At 44.3% G+C, this 22,477-nt stretch overlaps 1 protein-coding gene across 2 annotated transcripts in view; it reads right to left on the bottom strand.

The window, feature by feature from the left end:
• The window catches only part of LOC139385469 (protein phosphatase Slingshot homolog 2-like), a 44,405-nt gene that overhangs the window by 4,727 nt on the left and 17,201 nt on the right, over nucleotides 1-22,477 (bottom strand). The window contains exons 1-9 of one of the 2 annotated variants that reach the window (XM_071130527.1): nucleotides 14,916-15,518; nucleotides 7,252-7,364; nucleotides 6,319-6,383; nucleotides 6,039-6,166; nucleotides 5,867-5,932; nucleotides 5,701-5,766; nucleotides 5,345-5,539; nucleotides 3,409-3,502; nucleotides 153-281 (exon numbers count right to left, since the gene is read on the bottom strand). In XM_071130527.1, coding sequence (XP_070986628.1) covers nucleotides 153-281; nucleotides 3,409-3,502; nucleotides 5,345-5,539; nucleotides 5,701-5,766; nucleotides 5,867-5,932; nucleotides 6,039-6,166; nucleotides 6,319-6,383; nucleotides 7,252-7,364; nucleotides 14,916-15,043 — 984 coding nt within the window. In that variant the 5' untranslated portion in view covers nucleotides 15,044-15,518. Of the gene's footprint in view, nucleotides 1-152; nucleotides 282-3,408; nucleotides 3,503-5,344; nucleotides 5,540-5,700; nucleotides 5,767-5,866; nucleotides 5,933-6,038; nucleotides 6,167-6,318; nucleotides 6,384-7,251; nucleotides 7,365-14,915; nucleotides 15,519-22,477 lie in introns of those variants that run through there. The other variant, XM_071130528.1, reaches the window with a different exon arrangement.

Here is a 22,477-nt window from a genome sequence, read left to right as displayed (position 1 = left end):
TCAGCAGACAGATAAACAGGCAGAAAAAGGGACAAAAAGAGGAAGGCAACATAAAAGTAGTGCACTATATAGGGAATAGGGTGCCAGTCCTTGTCTAAAGTAGTGCACTATATAGGGAATATGGGCCATGCAGTCCTTGACTGTGTTCTTACCAGGTAAACATGGTCAAAGATCTCTGTGGGGCTGTCCATCTGACCCAGGATGACGATCATCTCGTTGTCAATAAACTCCTTGAACTCCCGAAGGTTGCACACCATCTGCATCTCCAGCTCTGTGCGAATCTGAAGAACGAGTAGAGAACCCGTTAGAACCAGTAGAGAACCCATTAGAACTAGAGGTCGATCGATTAATCGGAATGGCTGATTAATTAAGGTCGATTTCAAGTTATCATAATAAATCGAAAAATTTGACACCGATTTTTTGTATTTTTTTTTTACACATTTATTTAACTAGGCAAGTCAGTTAAAAACACATACTTATTTTCAATGACGGCCTAGGAACGGTGGGTTCTGTCATTCTGCCCCTGAACAAGGCAGTTAACCCACCGTTCCTTAACCTTGTCAGCTCGGGGATTCAATCTTGCAACCTTACAGTTAACTAGTCCAACGCTCTAACCACCTGCCTCTCATTGCACTCCACGAGGAGCCTGCCTGTTACGCTAATTCAGTAAGAAGCCAAGGTAAGTTGCTAACTAGCATTAAACTTATCTTATAAAAAACAATCAATCATAATCACATAATAACTACACATGGTTGATGATATTACTAGTTTATCTAGCGTGTCCTGCGTTGCATATAATCGATGCGGTGCGCATTCGAGAAAAAGCACTGTCGTTGCTCCAACGTGTACCTAACCATAAACATCAATGCCTTTCTTAGCCTCTCTAGGGTAGGGGGCAGCATTCAGAATTTTGGATGAAAAGCATGCCCAAATTAAACGGCCTGCAACCCGGGCCCAGAATATATGATATGCATATAACTGGTGGATTTCGATAAGAGAACATTCTAATGTTTCCAAAACTGTTCAAATAGTGTCTGTGAGTATAACAGAACTGATTTAGCAGGCGAAAACCTGAGAAAAATCCATTCAGGAAGTAGTTTTTTGTTTTGTTTTGTAGTTTTGCCATTACAGTATCCATTGACTTAGGACTCCATTTGCAGTTCCTATGCCTTCCACTAGATGTCAACAGTCTTTAGAAATATTCTTATAAATGAGGGAGTAAGACCAGTCTGAACGAGTGGACCCTAACGTGACGCAGAGTTTTTTCAGGCGCATGTGCATTTCTTGTTTACCTTTTATATTGATGACGTTATTGTCCGGTTGAAATATTATAGATCATTTAGGCTAAAAAACAACCTGAGGATTGAATATAAACATTGTTTGACATGTTTCTATGAACTTTACAGATACAATTTGGATTTTTTGTCTGATTGTTTTGACTGAGTTTGAGCCTGTGGATTACTGAAGAAAACGAGCTAACAAAACTGAGGTTTTTGGATATAAAGAGACTTCATCGAACAAAAGGAACATTTATTGAGTAAATTAATTATACATTTTATCTCTATTTCTGAGTTTTGTAACGCTTCTGCTAGGCTGGTTACTGTTTGTAATAATTTGTCAACTGGGCTATGTTCCAGGCTAGGTATGCTTTCGCCAAAAAGCATTTTATAAATATGACACTGTGGTTGGTTTAACAAGAAGTTAATCTTTAAACCTATGTAAAATAATTGAATTTGGCGCTCTGCAACCTCACTGGATGTTGGCCAGATGAAAGATGACATACCCTAGAGAGGTTAAAATCAATACACAAGTATATATTTTTAAACCTGCATATTCTTTCAACTAGGGAAATTGTGTCACTTCTCTTGCAACAGAGTCTGGGTATATGCAGCAGTTTGGGCCGCCTGGCTCGTTGCGAACTGTGTGAAGACTATTTCTTCCTAACAAAGACAGCCAACTTCGCCAAACGGGGGATGATTTAACAAAAGCGCATTAGCGGAAAAAAAAGCAATGGTTGCACGACTGTACCCAACCATAAACATCAATGCCTTTCTTAAAATCAATACACAGAAGTATATATTTTTAAACCTGCATAATTAGCTAAAAGAAATCCAGGTTAGCGGGCAATATTAACCAGGTGAAATTGTGTCACTTCTCTTGCGTTCATTGCACGCAGAGTCAGGATATATGCAACAGTTTGGGCCGCCTGGCTCGTTGCGAACTAATTTGCCAGAATTTTACACAAATATGACATAACATTGAAGGTTGTGCAATGTAACAGGAATATTTAGACTTATGGATGCCACCCGAACGGTTCCGTATTTCAGTGAAAGAATAAACATTTTGTTTGAGATGATAGTTTACAGATTCGACCATATTAATGACCTAAGGCTCGTATTTCTGTGTGTTATTATGTTATAATTAAGTCTATGATTTGACAGAGCAGTCTGACTGAGCGATGGTAGGCACCAGCAGGCTCGTAAGCATTCATTCAAACAGCACTTTTGTGTGTTTTGCCAGCAGCTCTTCACTGTGCTTCAAGCATTGAGCTGTTTGACTTCAAGCCTATCAACTCCCGAGATTAGGCTGGTGTAACCGATGTGAAATGGCTAGCTAGTTAGCGGGGTGGGCGCTAATAGCGTTTCAAACTTCAGACTTGGAGTGGTTATTCCCCTTGCTCTGCATGGGTAACGCTGCTTTGAGGGTGGCTGATGTGTTTCTGGTTCGAGCCCAGGTAGAGGCGAGGAGAGGGACGGAAGCTATACTGTTACACTGGCAATACTAACATCCAATAGTCAAAGGTATATGAAATACAAATGGTATAGAGAGAAATATTCCTATAATAACTACAACCTAAAACTTCTTACCTGGGAATATTGAAGACTCATGTTAAAAGGAACCACCAGCTTTCATATGTTCTCATGTTCTGAGCAAGGAACTTAAATGTTAGCTTTCTTTACATGGCACATATTGCACTTTTACTTTCTTCTCCAACACTTTGTTTTTGCATTATTTAAACCAAATTGAACATGTTTCATTATTTATTTGAGGCTAAATTGATTTTATTGATGCATTATATTAAGTTAAAATAAGTGTTCATTCAGTATTGTTGTAATTGTCATTACAAATATATATATTATTAGGTTTATTTATTTATTATTATTAGTATTATTTATATATATATTTTTTTAAAATCGGCCGATTAATCAGTATCGGCTTTTTTTTGGTCCTCCAACAATCGGTAACGGTGTTGAAAAATCATAATCGGTCGACCTCTAATTAGAACCAGTAGAGAACCCATTAGAACCAGTAGAGAACCCAGTTGAGAACCTATTAGAACCAGTAGAGAACCCATTAGAGAACCTGTTAGAACCAGTAATGGTGTGCGTGACAAGGTCTTCAACCCACCTCTTTGGAGGTGACATTCTCCAGGTCTTTCTGCATCATGATCTCTCTGAGGCGAGTCTTGATCAACCTCTCCGTGCGCTCCCTCTCTGTGGGCCTGTGGACACACAAAAAACACCCTCAGTACACCTCAAGACACAACCCTCAGTCTACCTCGTAGGAGTTGTTGGGGACTCTTGCCCAGAAGAGCTTCACACAACACTAAATGTGACTAGTGAGGAATACACTAAAGCCACTAAGTGCCTCTGGTTTGACAAGTGCAAAGAGTCTCCACATCATACAAAATCACAGAACTCAGTTGAAGTCTAGGTTGTTCTTGTTATAATGACGAGTCCCTGCCCTCGCCTCTCTCTAACTGCATCTAGAGGACACATTTAGCCACTTGTGCAGCGCTAAGGGCAACATGCCCTGATTAGGTCCCTTGAGACCCTCTTCTGCACCCCCCCCCCCCCCCCCTCTCCTACCAAATCACCTCTCTTCACAATTCACATCGCAATGTAAGTGAGTAGCTATGCTCCCACAACAGTCAGCATGATTGTGCAGCAGCAGGAGTGTGTTGGGACTTTGTGTTGTTGTCCCAGTCTGATGAACCGTCATGCTTATTATTATGTCACGTCCTTATTGGAACATCGGAAATAGCAATGGGGCAGCTTGTTTATAGAAACAAAGACTTGATTGGCCTCTTGAGGAAAGGGTTTGGGGACTTGGGGAACTTGAAACATGTTGCATCTTCCAAGAGACCGAGCTACCGGGGTTAGGTTACTGGCTATGTCAGAGGTGCCTGACCTCTGACATAACACCTCACCCACGTGCCAATGAACACAAGGGTAGGGGTCGGTTTCATTTTAACTCAATTCAGGAAGTAAACTCGGAATTGGAATCCATTGGCGTATCAGTTGAACACCTGAATTGAAATGGAATTGACCCCAACACACTACAGTTGTAAGCACTACAATGTATGCAATTGCACACGTTCAACCTACACACACACACACATATATTTGCGGGTGACAAATGTGTGTAAAATCCTCCACCTCAGAGTGAGCCCTCAATGAATAAAATGAATGTGCAAAGAGCAAAGGCAAATATGATGTGTGTCTGTCAGACAGGTATCTCCCCTTCGGCAGTGACCCCAACAAGGTTGACTAACACTCGCATTGTCTGCCTTCAAGTGTGTGTGTGTGTGCAAAGTACTCAAGCTTAACCAGGGTGTGTGTGCACGCACGTCTTTCCACTGTACCTGCATGGCTAGGCTTAACTGGGCCGTTGGATGTCAAAGCAGAGGTTTTGGTTTTGACCTCTTAAAATGTCTTCCAACATGTCGAGTGCTATCATTTCTACTCAATTACCCCTCCATCCATCCTCTCCTTCGCTAAGACTGCTCTCGGCCACCTGCTTCCGTCCGTCAGCCCGCTCGTCTACCTATCTGTCTAGCAACTCTTTCCATGCATAACTAAAGCGGTCACGGAGAGAGGGCTATTTTCGACTGCTGGCATGCAAGCCGAGTTCTGGCGTTATAGACAGTTGCCCCCCCCCCCCCCCTAAACGAGCAGGCACACGTGACCGCGTCTGGGTGGGGAATTTCCCCCGCTAATACAGACCTCGCTGAGCTGCATCCTCCTGCTACAGCAGATTGATACCTCGGTCATGACGAGGTAACGCTCAGAGCTCTGTGCGTGTTTGACTCTGGTCTCTAAGGCAAAGGTCGCAGGGGGTCTTGAGAAGTCTGCCTGAAGCTGGGTGTTGTGGCAACAAGGGAAGCAGATGACACTGCACTGGTAATTGGGCAATGTTGTTTTCTGTGGGAGAGAAGTCCATGTGACTTACCCAACACAAGACTTTCCCAGTTGCTTAATGTGGAAGTGTGTGTGTGTGTGTGTGTGTGTGTGTGTGTGTGTGTGTGTGAGAGAGAGAGAGAGACACTAGCTGGTGCACTCACACGTCGGTGAAGAGGACGGGCGAGTCGGCGCGGTGGGACTGGACATCCTGCATGACGTTCCACTCGTTGATGCAGACCTGGTCAGAGGAGACCTGGCTCTGATAGTAGCTGACCCAGGTCAGGAACAGGCTGCCGGGGTAGTAGTTGTGACAGCGGGCCACCTCGCACGCCTTGTGGAGCGACTGCAGGGCGGACCTGGGGGGGGCACAGGGGGAGGTGGAGAGGTAAGAAGAGGAGGAAGGAGAGAACAGGAGAAAGAAAGAGATGAATAACAGGATAAACCAACAGATAAAAGAGGGGACAAGTCAAAAAAGAGAGGGGGATGAGATGGCAGGAGAGAAAGGAGGAGCGCTCACCACATGGCCTGGACAGAGACCGGTTTGAAGACATGGACCCTGTTGACCGTGGACACACTGAAGCCCCTACAGAGACAAACAGACAGGTTGTGTGACAGTCCCACTGGGCAGAAGAACTACAGTAAATGCATGGAGGAGGAAACAGGTGACGTATCGCTCTTCTTACCCGTCTCCATCCAAGTGGATCAGTGTGTCGCTCCACAGGGGTAGAACCAGCCCCATTGTGCATGAGCTGCAGGAGGAGACAGCTGTTAAAGAGGTTACACACACACACACACCTCCAAAAGAGGTGGGTCTCTCTAACACACTCAATGCATGGAGTGTTACTAACTACTAACCTGTCTGAGGAGCCAAAGTCCAGGCCCAGCACCACGCTCTCCTCTGTGTCCTGTCTCCCATTGGTGGACACCACCACCATGTAACGCGTGCACTGAGGCTGAGCGTACGCACTCTCCAGGCGCACAGCCTTATGGGAAGAGGAGAGAGAGGGAGGGAGGGTGAATAATATCCTCTGGTCAATCCGTCTGCATTTGGAAGTATTCATCAGAATAGTCCTAGACTCATTTGTCTGCCATGTGAGTGAAACATCTTGAATTTGACATTTGCGACGAGACGTACCAGGCGGATGTTGTCTTCTGGCCGCAGCACGGTGAACATGGTCTGCAGGTGCTGCTGGAGGTCACCTGGGGAAGGAGAGAGAAACAGATCAGTACACACTGCACGCGATCTGCTCCTACTCATGACTCTTCTGTGTGAAGTTAGTCCACATTATGCAGACATACAAAAATGACAGTGTGTCTGATTAAACACTTCTAGAAACTCCAAAATGTAGCTCGGATAAACATTTACATTCAAACGCAGCCGAAGTAACAGAAAATATCCAACACCTGAGAGCGTTTTCCCACACTTAAGGGCCAAAAGGACATTTGTCAGTGAAAACAAGACAGACAGTGGGATGTACCAGCCCTAGATAAAATAATTGGTGAAAAACTACTAGAAAACCCAGCAGAGCAGAGTAGCCTTCCCACAAGTACACATACTTACAACAATTATCTCTGCCCTTGAGCACGAGGACACTGGTATGGAAAAACACACGCCTAAATAGCAACTCTATGGCAAAGCAACGTGCATTCAGTGGCCCACCGGTGTCATATTGTAACAGCTATGGGGTCAATTGAACTGGACAGCTTTGCTCTGGTGACTTAAACAACAGAACTGGACATTGTTGGTTCCCTCAACACTGCAGAATGCCTGCTGCATTCCAATGATAAGCAGTACTATGGTTTGGCCTCATGTTGGGTCAGTGTCAGTTTCCCACGAGTCTGTGTTGAGAATTGAGGCGTGTTCAGCAGGTCAACGTTGTGGAACATTTCTATGTTGTAAAGAGCTGAACAGACAGGCTTCTCTGACATGTGAAGTAAAGAATCATGTTGTTTCTATTTGGGACATGTCCATCTGCAACGTTCCACAATGTTTGCCTAATGAACTCACCCCTGTCCTATGGCTGTCTGTTGGTTGATTTGTTGTTAGTCAGTCAGTGGGAGGGCATACCTGTGTGTTTGTTCCACTGCTGGCTGATGCGGGGCGCCGAGGAAGGGGAGGAGCCATTTCCCCGAGGCAGGAAGACAGCGGCGCCCTTCACCGTCAGGAAGCTCTCACTGATGCTGATTGGAGAGAAAACACAGGGTCACAGAGGGGCCAGAGACCGATGCTAACAGAACGGTCCCGGGCTAGAGGTTCAAACACACACACACACACACAGCTTCATTCTTCATAAACCAATCTGAAGAGCAACAGCAGCATGTGATCCAGGCGGCTACATCTCATAAACAGACAGAGCCATGTGCACTCCAACACGTTCCCCTCTGGCCAGGCCGCATCCACCTAACAGCTGGAGGCTAGGGGGTAGAGCCAAGGGTCAGTTAGACTACCCCCCCCCCCCACACACACACACACACACACAACTGGTTCAGACGGAGAAGAGCTCCCACTGTGGGAGTTCATGTACGGGATCACACCTCTCCGTGGTACCACATAATCAAATTAACTATAGTACCCAGCACACCATCACCACACTAGAACAAGTGGAGAAGTCACGTGATCTACAGGGGATACTAGCTGATGGATATGGTGTGTGTGTGTGTGTGTGTGCAAGTACACGAGCGTGTAGCCTATATCTCCACAGCACAGAACATATACTCTACAGAATCTCACAGGGTGGCACACTGACCTTAGCGCGTCTCATTAGAGGGCGAGGAGACCTACTGAAGACTAAAAGTGGCAGGTGACTGATTCAGGCCTAGGCTACAAAAACAATGTGCCTCATTGACCCCCATGTGAAGTGTGTATTGAGCTGCTACTAGGGTAAACCTTCTGTAACAACCCTGCCCTGAGTTCTGCTCAATATCCACACCATCAAATCTAGCGTGGGTTGACTGGGCGGCACAGAGTCAGTACCGTCCGTCTGTGTCCTCCGGTCCTTCCTCAAACAGACGTGGGATGGGGAAATGAGCAATGATGAGCCGAATAGCAGAAGCGTGGGGGAGACGTGCAAAGAGACGCTGTGCAATCTGAGGAGTGAGGGGACACGCCTGGACCAGAATAAGAAAGAAAACAAACAAAGCGAGCGAGCGAAAACTCTCGGACGGGTTGAGTTCATTTCCCATCCTGACCCACTCAACCCTGACCCAGCTGTTTCCTCCTACTTCACAATCCCCCTCTTTCTTCATACCCCTCGCTCTCTCTCACTTTCTTCATACCTCTCTCACTTCCTCTTTCTTCATACCCCGCTCTCTGTTTGACTCCACTTCTCTCCCCTGCTGTACAGCTGTGTCTAATCATGTCTGAACCATGGTGTGTAGCACACGCCTACCAGCAGACAGACAGAACAGAGCCCCAGACAGACAGACAGGACAGAGCCCCAGACAGACAGACAGGACAGAGCCCCAGACAGACAGACAGGACAGAGCCCCAGACAGACAGACAGGACAGAGCCCCAGACAGACAGACAGGACAGAGCCCCAGACAGACAGAGAGGACAGAGCCCCAGACAGACAGACAGGACAGAGCCCCAGACAGACAGACAGGACAGAGCCCCATACAGAAAGACAGGACAGAGAGACAGACAGCGACACATCAAGTGTAAAACACTGACCCCTTAGTGAAGAGCTTTGCACCTCCTGCCAGCGTAGGAATCCAAAACCAGGTAGTCAGACATACGTCACTGTCAAGTGGCTCTCTACTGTTGCTAAAAATATATTGTTATTTTCTAAATGACTATAAATAACTAGACTGCCTTGATCAGCCACTGTCCTTCACATTCAAATGAAGCACATTAAATCCCGTTCAGGTGTATCTTTACTGTGTAAGATAAACCCAACAGTCAGATCAGTAGACAAAGGGGGCATTTGTTGTCCACTAGCTAGAACACATCGATTCCAATGTGAAATATTACCTACACCTCAACAACTGATAAGGCTACCTGCTGATCATTTCCCCAATATAGTTTGAAATTCAAACACAGTCCGTCAAATTATGGTAGAACTATTCTGACAACGCTAGTGTTCCGAATCACCACTATGTGTGCGTCCCAAATGACACCCTATTCCCTACAGTGCACTACTTTTGACCAGAGCCCTATGGGTGCAGGCCCTAACAGTGGAAATATCGAGTGTGGCTGTATGATGGTAGAAAGAGAGCCACTCTAGACTAGAGCCACGTTGGCCCTGATTCAGGTCTATGGGCAGCAGGTCAGCAGCAGAGGGCATTGAGGCCGAGTCTGAGGCGACACGCAGGAATTTTGCCCTGGCTGACATTTTACTGTGCAGACATGTAAGGGAATACTCTCCTCTTCCCACAGGCAGACAGACGTGGGGACAAGAAGGGAGGGAGGGTCATCGTTTGGCATGCAGCACAGGGCAGTACTTGTTAGGGTACAGACACAATCATCACTATGTAAGGGGCCCTTCTCTGATAGCCTAGCACCCCACTCTCCTCCCACTCCCAAAAAGACGTGTGTGGGACTGACATGCCCCCTCCCCTCTCTGTAACTGCCCATATTAGTTCCACTCTTAACTAGGGGAGAGATAAATATAGGCCCAGGCTGCAGAGGCCTGGCCGGCACTGCTGAAGGCTCTGTGTTCAGCCCAGAAAGATAGTGGTGGTGGGAGAGGGGGGGGGGGGGGATAGCAGGGCTGCATTCTAGCACTTCCTACGGTACAGATTAGGCAATGAGAGACCTGTGCATGCACACACACAGAGATGTGAATTAGCGAGCGGTTTAAATACAGAGCAAGAGTAGCTGAACGGACAAGGGGAGATAATTATGCCAGAGACCATGAGAGAGAGCGAGAGAGAGACCCTAAGAGAGAAAGGGAGAGAGAGAAAGAGTTACAGGCCAAGGCTAAAGATAAACTGACAACCTGTGAGTGTGTTTCTAGAGCTGGATTGAAATTGGAGTCTCGACTCAGAGTTTCCTTGTAAGTGCAGTCAGGCTCGGGACCAATTCCGGTAAGCAGACCTAGCTTCCTCAGAGCTGCATCACAAGGACAGAGGCATTCAGTTAAAGGCCTTAGGACTATTCTGAGAGGAGGAAAATTCCACATCAGTACTACCACCTACATCGAACTCCAATCCACTGGAATGAAGATGGGGCTCAATCAACACTGAGATGTAAGAAAGGAGCCTGTGTTCAAATCAAAACTATGTCTGCGTCCCAAATGGCACCCTATTCCCTACACGGGGGTGTAAACGCTTAAAAAACACAGGAATCTTTACGGTTAACCCAAAACAAATCCCAAAACTAAATTTACCACTTTTTAATATATTTTTTTAAGTGCATTAATCACAAAACTACCACTAACAGGTCTCGATCATTATCATAAAAGGGAAAAATTCAATACAAATCTAATGCAACAATTGGGGATGCACGAGCTTTCAGGTGAACATATTGGAATCGGCCGATATTATCCAAAAATGCCAACATCGGTGTCGGCACGATGTTTAGTTTAACGCCGATGTGAAAAACCGAGGTCAAAGCTGACATGCATACCAAAATAACGGAGGTACATGACGTCATGACGCCACGTAAAACGTTGCGCTACACAGCATTCCTAATTTAGATCACAATGTCTGCTGTGTGGATCGAACAATCAACAAGTCGAGCAGTAATTTGAAAGAGTAAGAACATTTCAGCGAGACAACTCAAAGGCGAGATCCATTAACGCCAAGATAATGGAAATCATTGCCCTTGACAATCATCCATTCTCTGTCGTGGGTGATGTTGGCTTTCGCCGACCGGAGTTACACAGTAATAGAGTCACTGCTATTAGCTTCATGACATACATACTATGGAATGCCGTTTGGGTCTTTGCGTGTCAAAAATACAGTAGCACTGTCAAAGCTGTACAAAAAAAAAATGCAAAAAAGCAAACACCGCCCACGAACGATGTGTTTACAATAACGCATTGGTAATAAAGCATAATTTCCTTGACCGCAACTTCTGGGGTAGCTAGCTAACTTTAGCTTGGTACCTAGCTAGCACCAATACAACCAGCCTGAAAACAATGACCAGTAGAAACTGCAGTCATTTTCATTATTCTTAGCAATGATTTAGGAATCCTTGTGAGTAAGTATTAGCTAGGTAGCCACAATAGTGGCATTTGCGGGTTGCCTTCAAAATAAAAGTATGTCATTGACAGTGATGCAAATGAATACAAAATGGTAGAATTATGCCACACTTTTATTTAAGGCTAGCTGCAAAGTCCACTATTTTGGCTAATCCTTATTGTGGCTAGCTTCACATAGATGGGTGTGACAACCATTAAATCAAATAAGAACGGTCTTATAAATTAGGGTTAATTTAGATGACACCTAGCTATATAGTTAGCTAGCTAGGTAACTATATAGCTACTGAAACAAATTCCGTTTTGCTATGTTTCTGGGGAAGAACATTGTTTGCATCCATGAGCTAGCTAGTTTTATTTTTTATGACCAGCACTGCAGTTTCGCAAGACAACTTTACCAGCATCATAGCATACGTATCGATGAATCGTTGTGACATATGAAATACAAGTGACAGTGTAATCAATGTGTAATAACTAGGTAAAAAATGAATGAGCGTGTTAATTGTGACGTGTAGTCATATTCAGGTCCTGATTGATCAACAAGATTTGACACGTCAAAGTGTTATTTGACGTGCATCTTTGACATGCAAAGACCCAAACGGCGTTCCATAGAAATCCTGGTTGAGAATGAAACGACTGGACAACGAAACAGCACAGCAAGTAAGTGAAAGAAAAAGGTTTTGATTATATTTCATTGGTAATGGGGACATATGTAAATGCCAACGAAATAACTTTTTGGTCAGTGTGGTGTGTGTAACCTTTATTTAACTAGGCAAGTCAGTTTACAATGACGGCCTACCCTGGGCAAACCCGGCGACGCTGGGCCAATTCCCAACTATGGGACTCCCAATCACTGTATGTGATACAGCCCGGATTCGAACCAGGGACTGTGGTAACGCCTGTTGCACTGAGATGCAGTGCCTTATACCGCTGCGTCCATGTGTGTTAACTATTTAACTGTACTAGAATGCTTATAAGGCCACTAACTAAAAAAAAATTATATCGGTATCGAGTTTTTTGGCAAGGAAAATATCGGTATCGGGAAAAAAATGTAATATCGGTGCATCACTAGCAGCAATGATGTAACATTACTAGGAGAAGATATGCATATTTTAATTGATTTGCATGCTTTTGAGACAGGAAAGGTGACAGCAGCTAAGTTCTGTATGGCAATACTTTGATAAAGTTAAATGAAAAGGTGGTGAAATAAATGTAAACTTTGCTAGATGAAATTGAGCTACAGCTATGAGAACCAACCAGTTTCTGGCAGCCGTGAGAAAAATCAGTGCTGATTACAGGAATGAAGCCGTTTATGCGCAGCCATTGTCAATGGTAGAGGATGCCCTCTTCATTGCCCTGATAGCATACGTAGAACAAACAAGATGCCTTGTCAAAAAAACGTGACGGCCTGCATGGAGAAATTATACAATGATTGTTCTGCAAGTATAAAGCGCAAGCTTTCAAACACCATACGTGGCGTTAACAACAGATTGTAGGATTGCTGTCATACATCCCCGCAACGAGCCGTCAAATTGACGAGAAGTGGGATATGAAGTCCCGTGTGCTGACAACTCAGAACATGGAAGAGGGACACAGCAGAGAAAGGTCACATGCAAGATCATATCTGAATTGTGAATTCACGTCATTTTCTTATTGTTTAAACGATAGGGGAAAAAAATGGCAGTTTAAACATTAAGAACAATGGTACATGTGTCACATACCCATTCTCTACATGGTGCTACTAGTAGCACCGTCATGGTATCGTCTCACTAGACTGCTGATGAACCAGACCTATAGCATCTCTTACCAACATCAACGTCTCCCGTTCCATTTTGTGTTTACCGATGTTATGAATACTAATCACACCAAATCTGGCTTCCTTGTGTGGCTGCCAATCTTTACACACTTAAAGAGAGCCTCGCAACCTTGGCTAGCGCGCACTGCGCCCGGCCCGCCACAGGAGTCGCTGGTGCCATATAATAAAGTATAACAGCCCTTGTCAAACACACACACAGTGAACTAGTGAGTCAAGAAATACAAGGCATCCACTCCTGGAGTACCCAATGATATCTAATATCCCCCATAAGCAAATAAGTAGCACCACTACCCATGTAGCCATAGAAACCAGTGCAAAATGAGTATATGGACAGCAAACAATACATTTGCATGTCTTCATTGAGCAGCCTCTCAGAGGAAAATGGTCAATCAATGCAAAATCAGTCAGGGGCAACATCAGGGTTGTGTAACATGCAACATGGTCTGGACAGCCAGTCATTGTCACAGGGGAATGTGATATATAACCATTGCATCTTTGATGGTAGGGTATTTGCTGATCAAGTCCACATTGATGGACAGCTAGGCCTACTGAAACATGCAGTAGGCCTACACTAAAAAGGGTGTCAAGGCTAGCTCCAACATATTAACACGAACAGCTTCATTAAACTTTTATTCATCTGATGGACTGCTACTGCCCTGAAACATGCAGTAGGCCTACACTAAAAAGGGTGTCAAGGCTAGCTCCAACATATTAACACGAACAGCTTCACTAAACTTTTATTCATCTGATGGACTTACACCTGGAAATACAGGTGCCCTTACATGAGTGCCTTCCTAAACAACAATCAAACATACAGATACAACCCACTAACTGACCTTCATCGGGTAGGCTATTTCTCATTATTCAACTGAGAAATAGCTCTTTAACGGCTGAGTTCTAAATCATTCCTGTATTATGTTCACACATGTACTACAAGCCAGCTATCAAATCAGTCTCTGGCCGGCCACCTGGACCTGACGACTGGCCTCACACGGTTTCATACAGAGGCCCAGGTAAGAACACCTCAGACGATTAGCCTAGTTAGAATGGCTGCAAGCTTCAGAGCGCAGAGCCTCCACTAAAAAACATGGATGGACAGGCTATAGAATATTTTCTTAGGAGACATAATACAACAACAAAATCAGAAAACACAACAGCCAAAATATAATTGAAAATAAATGATAAATCAAGTTGATTTAATATAATCCTATGTGCTATTAAAGAAGGGCACATTTTAAAAAGGGACTGCCATGTGCCTGGATAAGCCAGTTTAGAGGCTTGGAGGACACAGAAGAGAGCTATGCAACTGACAGGGGGGGGGGGGGGGGGGTCAAGGGAGACTGGCAGGCTGATTCTCTGGCATTAGTTCATAGAGCAGACTGTTGCTTTATATGGATATCTGACCGACAGGATTCGTCAGACCAGTTTGGAGACAGCCAGGTAGATGATTCTCTCGCGCCACGCAATGATCAAGGATAACCCATTGTGCCATTATTTCTCAACCAGGAGAGGAAGCTGTCAAGATTACTTACATCCTGTTACGTCACTAACGGGAAATACATGTAGTCAGGATGGACTGTCACAAATGTATTAGAAATGTGTCAGATTCCTACACAATAATGTTGCAACGTCAGACTATTGACAACTGAGCTGAAGTAAATCAATCGTAAATTTATGCAACATATCGCATGTCCACTACATGGGGAAATGAATCCGGTGGGGAAATGTTCATTTTAACCACAAAAAAATATTCGTAACAAAAATGTACAACTCACAGTTGGTTGATCTGGTTCTGAGACACAACTCCGTTTTCGGAGAAGTAGGGCATCATCTTCACTCCGCAGCAGGAGCAGAAGCAGCCCTCCGCCGAGCTCCCGGTAGCGGAGACACTACCGAGAGTCATGACCGGACCACGGAACAGCAGACCGATAGCGCAAAATATCTTCGAAAAGGCTCACTCCACTCCGACCATTGTCAACACTTATTAGTACAACGAATCCGATAGATATTCGACAGTATGTTTTTGTCGATCTATCCCCTTCGCGGCATTATAAAATAGGCAGCTGGAAAATAAAGTAAACTGTTAGTAAAATAAAAACGTTAAGCCTATCATACAATTATTTAAAATAAAAATATATATTTTTTTACTGTGTATTAAGTACAGTATCCTCTAATTGCAAGACTGTTCCAAATTCTGTAACACCGTACGGAGTTATTCTTGCGGTGGGATCTTTCAAACGACCTATAATCAATATTTGTGAAGAGCACTCGCGTCTGTCCTACTGTAAAAGCTTTAAACTTGTAAACGGGACACCGGCAGGAGCTACAAACTCAACTCGTGAGAGGGAGGAGTTGCTGACACATGCTTAGAATGTCCCAATTGAAAGACTAGGGGAGAGCGACAATGTGGCACAACAGATTGGGCACTCCTTCAGCGACAAGGTTGAGGAAGCGCAAGACACAGCCATATAATGTGATGACTGACAAATTCAGGGAGGTGTTGAAGTAAAGAGTTAAAGTACAGATGGAACATACAGGTAACTGCAAAATCAAGGAAACACCAACAAAGTGTCTTAACAGGGCGTTGGGCCACCATGAGCCAAAACAGCGTCAATGCACCTTGGCATAGATTTTACATTGTGTCAGGAACTCTATTGGAGGGATGAGACACCATTCTTACCCAATAAACGCCATCATTTGGTATTATGTTGATGGTTGTGGAAAGCTCCAGAAACTCCCAGAAGTGTAAAAATGGGTTGAGATCTGGTGACAGATGGCCATGGCATATGGTTTACATCGTTTTCATGCTTAGTAGCGCATATATATATATATATATATATATATATATATATATATATATATATATATATATATATATATATATTGGCCTGCCCAGCATTTTTAATACATGACCCTGAGCATGATGGGATGTTAATTGCTTAATCAACTCAGGAACCACACCTGTGTGAAAGCACCTGCTTACAATATACTTTGCATCCCTAATTTACTCAAGCAGTTCCATTATTTTTGGCAGAGCTGTGCATACCTAATGCAACCACATGTTCTGTGACAGCAGTGTGTTTACCAACAACTGAATTCTTGGAACTGTGCTCGTGCACACTGCTTTGCCTCACTGAGTACACCCAGACAGCAACTTGACAAAGTCTCAAATAACAGCTGAATTACGGAGTAAATTGGATTTGGGAACAGACTGCAAAATGAGCTGTACCTTTGCCATTCTGATCAGATATAAGAAGGTGAACTATATCATATGGTTCATGGAGTGGGAGCTCATATGGTTCATGGAGTGGGAGCTCATATGGTTCATGGAGTGGGAGCTCATATGGTTCATGGAGTGGGAGCTCATATGGTTCATGGAGTGGGAGCTCATATGGTTCATGGAGTGGGAGCTCATATGGTTCATGGAGTGGGAGCTCATATGGTTCATGGAGTGGGAGCTCATATGGTTCATGGAGTGGGAGCTCATTCGCACACTGACCAGGAGACCGTGACGTTAACGCAAAGGGGCCACATGAGAGGAAAACCAGGCACTCTCAGTGTCGCGGTAAGGATACGAGTGCACAAAACTTAGACATTGGTTTGTCTGGAGCTGCCAGGTACATGTAATAAATCTATGTTATAGACATAGTCCATGGGGTGCATCTCAGTAGAAAAGGGCCATCAACCATTTGGCACCACACCTGTAGGTTAACAGGCCCAGTGTTATACAAAACAACTATTTTGTAATGTTTATCTAAAGCCAGACTTATGTGTTGGCCTGTTATCTGGATCAGACTGGCAAGTGATATACAGTGCCTTGCGAAAGTATTCGGCCCCCTTGAACTTTGCAACCTTTTGCCACATTTCAGGCTTCAAACAAAGATATAAAACTGTATTTGTTTGTGAAGAATTAACAACAAGTGGGACACAATCATGAAGTGGAACGACATTAATTGGATATTTCAAACTTTAACAAATCAAAAACTGAAAAATTGGGCGTGCAAAATTATTCAGCCCCCTTAAGTTAATACTTTGTAGCGCCACCTTTTGCTGCGATTACAGCTGTAAGTCGCTTGGGGTATGTCTATCAGTTTTGCACATCGAGAGACTGACATTTTTTCCCATTCCTCCTTGCAAAACAGCTCGAGCTCAGTGAGGTTGGATGGAGAGCATTTGTGAACAGCAGTTTTCAGTTCTTTCCACAGATTCTCGATTGGATTCAGGTCTGGACTTTGACTTGGCCATTCTAACACCTGGATATGTTTATTTTTGAACCATTCCATTGTAGATTTTGCTTTATGTTTTGGATCATTGTCTTGTTGGAAGACAAATCTCCGTCCCAGTCTCAGGTCTTTTGCAGACTCCATCAGGTTCTTCCAGAATGGTCCTGTATTTGGCTCCATCCATCTTCCCATCAATTTTAACCATCTTCCCTGTCCCTGCTGAAGAAAAGCAGACCCAAACCATGATGCTGCCACCACCATGTTTGACAGTGGGGATGGTGTGTTCAGGGTGATGAGCTGTGTTGCTTTTACGCCAAACATAACATTTTGCATTGTTGCCAAAAAGTTCCATTTTGGTTTCATCTGACCAGAGCACCTTCTTCCACATGTTTGGTGCGTCTCCCAGGTGGCTTGTGGCAAACTTTAAACAACACTTTTTATGGATATCTTTAAGAAATGGCTTTCTTCTTGCCACTCTTCCATAAAGGCCAGATTTGTGCAATATACGACTGATTGTTGTCCTATGGACAGAGTCTCCCACCTCAGCTGTAGATCTCTGCAGTTCATCCAGAGTGATCATGGGCCTCTTGGCTGCATCTCTGATCAGTCTTCTCCTTGTATGAGCTGAAAGTTTAGAGGGACGGCCAGGTCTTGGTAGATTTGCAGTGGTCTGATACTCCTTCCATTTCAATATTATCGCTTGCACAGTGCTCCTTGGGATGTTTAAAGCTTGGGAAATCTTTTTGTATCCAAATCCGGCTTTAAACTTCTTCACAACAGTATCTCGGACCTGCCTGGTGTGTTCCTTGTTCTTCATGATGCTCTCTGTGCTTTTGACGGACCTCTGAGACTATCACAGTGCAGGTGCATTTATACGGAGACTTGATTACACACAGGTGGATTGTATTTATCATCATTAGTCATTTAGGTCAACATTGGATCATTCAGAGATCCTCACTGAACTTCTGGAGAGAGTTTGCTGCACTGAAAGTAAAGGGGCTGAATAATTTTGCACGCCCAATTTTTCAGTTTTTGATTTGTTAAAAAAGTTTGAAATATCCAATAAATGTCGTTCCACTTCATGATTGTGTCCCACTTGTTGTTGATTCTTCACAAAAAAAATACAGTTTTATATCTTTATGTTTGAAGCCTGAAATGTGGCAAAAGGTCGCAAAGTTCAAGGGGGCCGAATACTTTTGCAAGGCACTGTACAGTGTTTAAATAGGAAAGGGAGAGGTCTATGAAGCAGTGTAAATAGGCTACACGAGGGAACCATGTTTACTACTCCACTGGGGGTGAGATCATTCACATGGATTTGGGCTCCACTTGGCTACAATAGATGAATCTCGATTGTGTTTCCTCATGTCCTCTCTCCTCGCTTCCCTTTCAAAACGCATTGAGGAGAAGTTCAGATTCCTCCTCTAGGACCTTCTCCTCCAATGTGTTTTGAGGAGGCGGCAAGGAAGAAAGAGGACATGAGGAATCAAGGAAATACAATTTTGAAGCACCCAATGTCATATAAAAGGCTAGCTAGTTAAGGGATTGTTATTACCAAGAATGTACTTGTTTTTCTTAGACTTAAGTTTGTACCGATTTCAGACTTGAGATAAGGGTGCAACTTGGACTTTTGCATATATCACAAACTAATGTCAATGGGAGAAGTTAAAATTGGAGTACAGACCTCAAGTGAGAGTACCGATTTTCACCACTGATCACAAGAGCCAGGTGACAAAGCAGACTCTATGGAAGCTATTTTAGTGTGTTTAAGTCTTTGTACTAGTACTGTACAAACAAGGCAGACAACCATACAGTATTTTCAAGGTCTGCTCTACAATGAGTCCCTACAAAGTCAACAGCTCAGTCTCCTCTTCCTGCTCCCCATTGTCCCTCGTCTCCGAACGATTATAAGCCAGTCCTGGAATTTCACTTAACACGACCTGGCCTCGGATAAAGAATGAAAGCGGTAATGTGTGTACACAACAAATATGACGGTTCTGAGAACACAGCTCTTCCTCTGTCCTTTACTTCCTTCCTGGTCTGCTTGAGCCAAAACAAACATTATATAGGCTAGGCCTACATGGCTAAAATGTCCACCTTATAAAACAGGCCATAGTCTGTCTGGTCATTTGGTCGCACTCATACTGGAAAGCTTCAAATGGTGGCAGCCAGTGTAGTTTCACATGCTCCCCCATGGGAGCTAGGTCTATTGACTATTATGCAAATGTAGTGCTGCTTGGTGTAGAAGAGGTCAGACGCCAGAGGTCAATTACACCTGACAACAGGGGCTCAAATCAGAGGGCTCTTAGTCAAAACACTCCATTGATGTTTCCAGTCCCCACGGCCCGCCATTACCCAAGTCACTACATAACACAGGCTGCCGGTACACACAAACAGGCAGCTACTACGCAAGTTGCCCTCCTAAAGTTATACAACTTAAGTGGCCAAAGAAAAGATGAGAAGGCTGGCTGAGATAGCGTGGGACATGGTTACACTCAGTGTTTACAAAGCGTGTGTGTAACACTTGACTCCTCTCGTGCACTCCAAATAACATGACGGGGAAGGAGACGTAGAAACTCACACATACCTGGGTGTCTTCGGTTACAGGGCATCGTCACATGGTCTCCTCCATCCCAGTCCGCCTCCTCTCTAGTTATGAGGTTTAGCTGGTCACCCACTGGGTCATCATAGCATGCAACGTTCAACCAACCAACACGCATCAAAACACCATCTGTGTGACCAGCATCTGTGCTAGTTATGTGGCACAGAATGTTTTGGACCTCTTAATAGGCTAGACCACTACTAAATCACATTGTTTTGACTCTGGTAATAGGGTCCGACATGCAGGGGGGGCAACACGTGGGTCCGATTGCGCAATGGCTCGTGTCGCTCTCTTGCTCTTTGAATGAGAGTTAGCAGAAAAAAAAGGTCAAAGTGTTGCAGGCAGCAGTCAGCCACTGGGTATCTGTGTACTCCAAGTTACCCCTTAACATCCTGCTCTCCACTACAAAGTGAGCAGCTGTTTCCTATAGGCCTGCTGCACTGGAGCTAGTTGGAGGAGTAGGGGGTCTGAAATGAGACCAGCCAGAACACATAGCCTACACTAACTGCAGCACTAGTAACAGACCTGGACATGAACGCTAACCACAGGGCAGGCTAACGCCCTGTCAAGCTAAAGTTTATTTTTTATTTTTTACCTACCATGTCACCTATTTAGTTGTGATTTGAGCACCTTGGGACTTAAGTGAAGGGCTAAAAAACGAGACACAGAAGATACCAGGAATTAGGAGGAAAGCGGTGATATGATCAGGAAAATTGTCAGCTGAGGTTAGAAGGGTAGTGCTGGTAGACAGGAGAGGTGTTCCCCTTGATAGACAGACGTGAGAAAACACGCTGCAATGAAAGACGATGACTCCAGGCCATGGGTTTGAGTTGGCTTGCACAGCTGCCATTTCCTTTCCTTCCCGCAACCGGTAATGGGAATTCGTGAACACTGAGCACAGGGTAACTCAAATCCAGAATAACCTGCTCCGACAGCCACATCAGAGACACAGCAGTAGGCAAAAACACAGATGGGAGTCAACCTGTACACCTCCCACTGATGGTAATTTATATAATTTTTTATATAAGTTTGTGTCGTCAAGTTCGCCACCCCATCCGTTGGTTGCACCTGTTGGTCTGCCCTGCACGAAGGTGGCGCACACCCAGTTGTACCAGTTTCCAAGTCTGCCCCGTACTGGGACTGTGCACACCCATAATTCAAACATGCATGGCTTGAGATGTGGTCACTGATCGAGTGTGTGTGTAGCTAGCTACCTAGTTGTGTGTAGCTAGATACCTACAGTGCCTTGCGAAAGTATTCGGCCCCCTTGAACTTTGCGACCTTTTGCCACATTTCAGGCTTCAAACATAAAGATATAAAACTGTATTTTTTTGTGAAGAATCAAAAACAAGTGGGACACAATCATGAAGTGGAACGACATTTATTGGATATTTCAAACTTTTTTAACAAATCAAAAACTGAAAAATTGGGCGTGCAAAATTATTCAGCCCCTTTACTTTCAGTGCAGCAAACTCTCTCCAGAAGTTCAGTGAGGATCTCTGAATGATCCAATGTTGACCTAAATGACTAATGATGATAAATACAATCCACCTGTGTGTAATCAAGTCTCCGTATAAATGCACCTGCACTGTGATAGTCTCAGAGGTCCGTTAAAAGCGCAGAGAGCATCATGAAGAACAAGGTACACACCAGGCAGGTCCGAGATACTGTTGTGAAGAAGTTTAAAGCCAGATTTGGATACAAAAAGATTTCCCAAGCTTTAAACATCCTAAGGAGCACTGTGCAAGCGATAATATTGAAATGGAAGGAGTATCAGACCACTGCAAATCTACCAAGACCTGGCCGTCCCTCTAAACTTTCAGCTCATACAAGGAGAAGACTGATCAGAGATGCAGCCAAGAGGCCCATGATCACTCTGGATGAACTGCAGAGATCTACAGCTGAGGTGGGAGACTCTGTCCATAGGACAACAATCAGTCGTATATTGCACAAATCTGGCCTTTATGGAAGAGTGGCAAGAAGAAAGCCATTTCTTAAAGATATCCATAAAATGTGTCATTTAAAGTTTGCCACAAGCCACCTGGGAGACACACCAAACATGTGGAAGAAGGTGCTCTGGTCAGATGAAACCAAAATTGAACTTTTTGGCAACAATGCAAAACGTTATGTTTGGGCCTGCTTTTCTTCAGCAGGGACAGGGAAGATGGTTAAATTGATGGGAAGATGAAAGGAGCCAAATACAGGACCATTCTGGAAGAAAACCTGATGGAGTCTGCAAAAGACCTGAGACTGGGACGGAGATTTGTCTTCCAACAAGACAATGATCCAAAACATAAAGCAAAATCTACAATGGAATGGTTCAAAAATAAACATATCCAGGTGTTAGAATGGCCAAGTCAAAGTCCAGACCTGAATCCAATCGAGAATCTGTGGAAAGAACTGAAAACTGCTGTTCACAAATGCTCTCCATCCAACCTCACTGAGCTCGAGCTGTTTTGCAAGGAGGAATGGGAAAAAAATGTCAGTCTCTCGATGTGCAAAACTGATATAGACA

Source organism: Oncorhynchus clarkii, chromosome 27 (assembly GCF_045791955.1).
Source record: "Oncorhynchus clarkii lewisi isolate Uvic-CL-2024 chromosome 27, UVic_Ocla_1.0, whole genome shotgun sequence".
Taxonomy (NCBI): Eukaryota; Metazoa; Chordata; class Actinopteri; order Salmoniformes; family Salmonidae; genus Oncorhynchus; species Oncorhynchus clarkii.
This window is presented reverse-complemented; position numbering and strand designations above follow the sequence as displayed.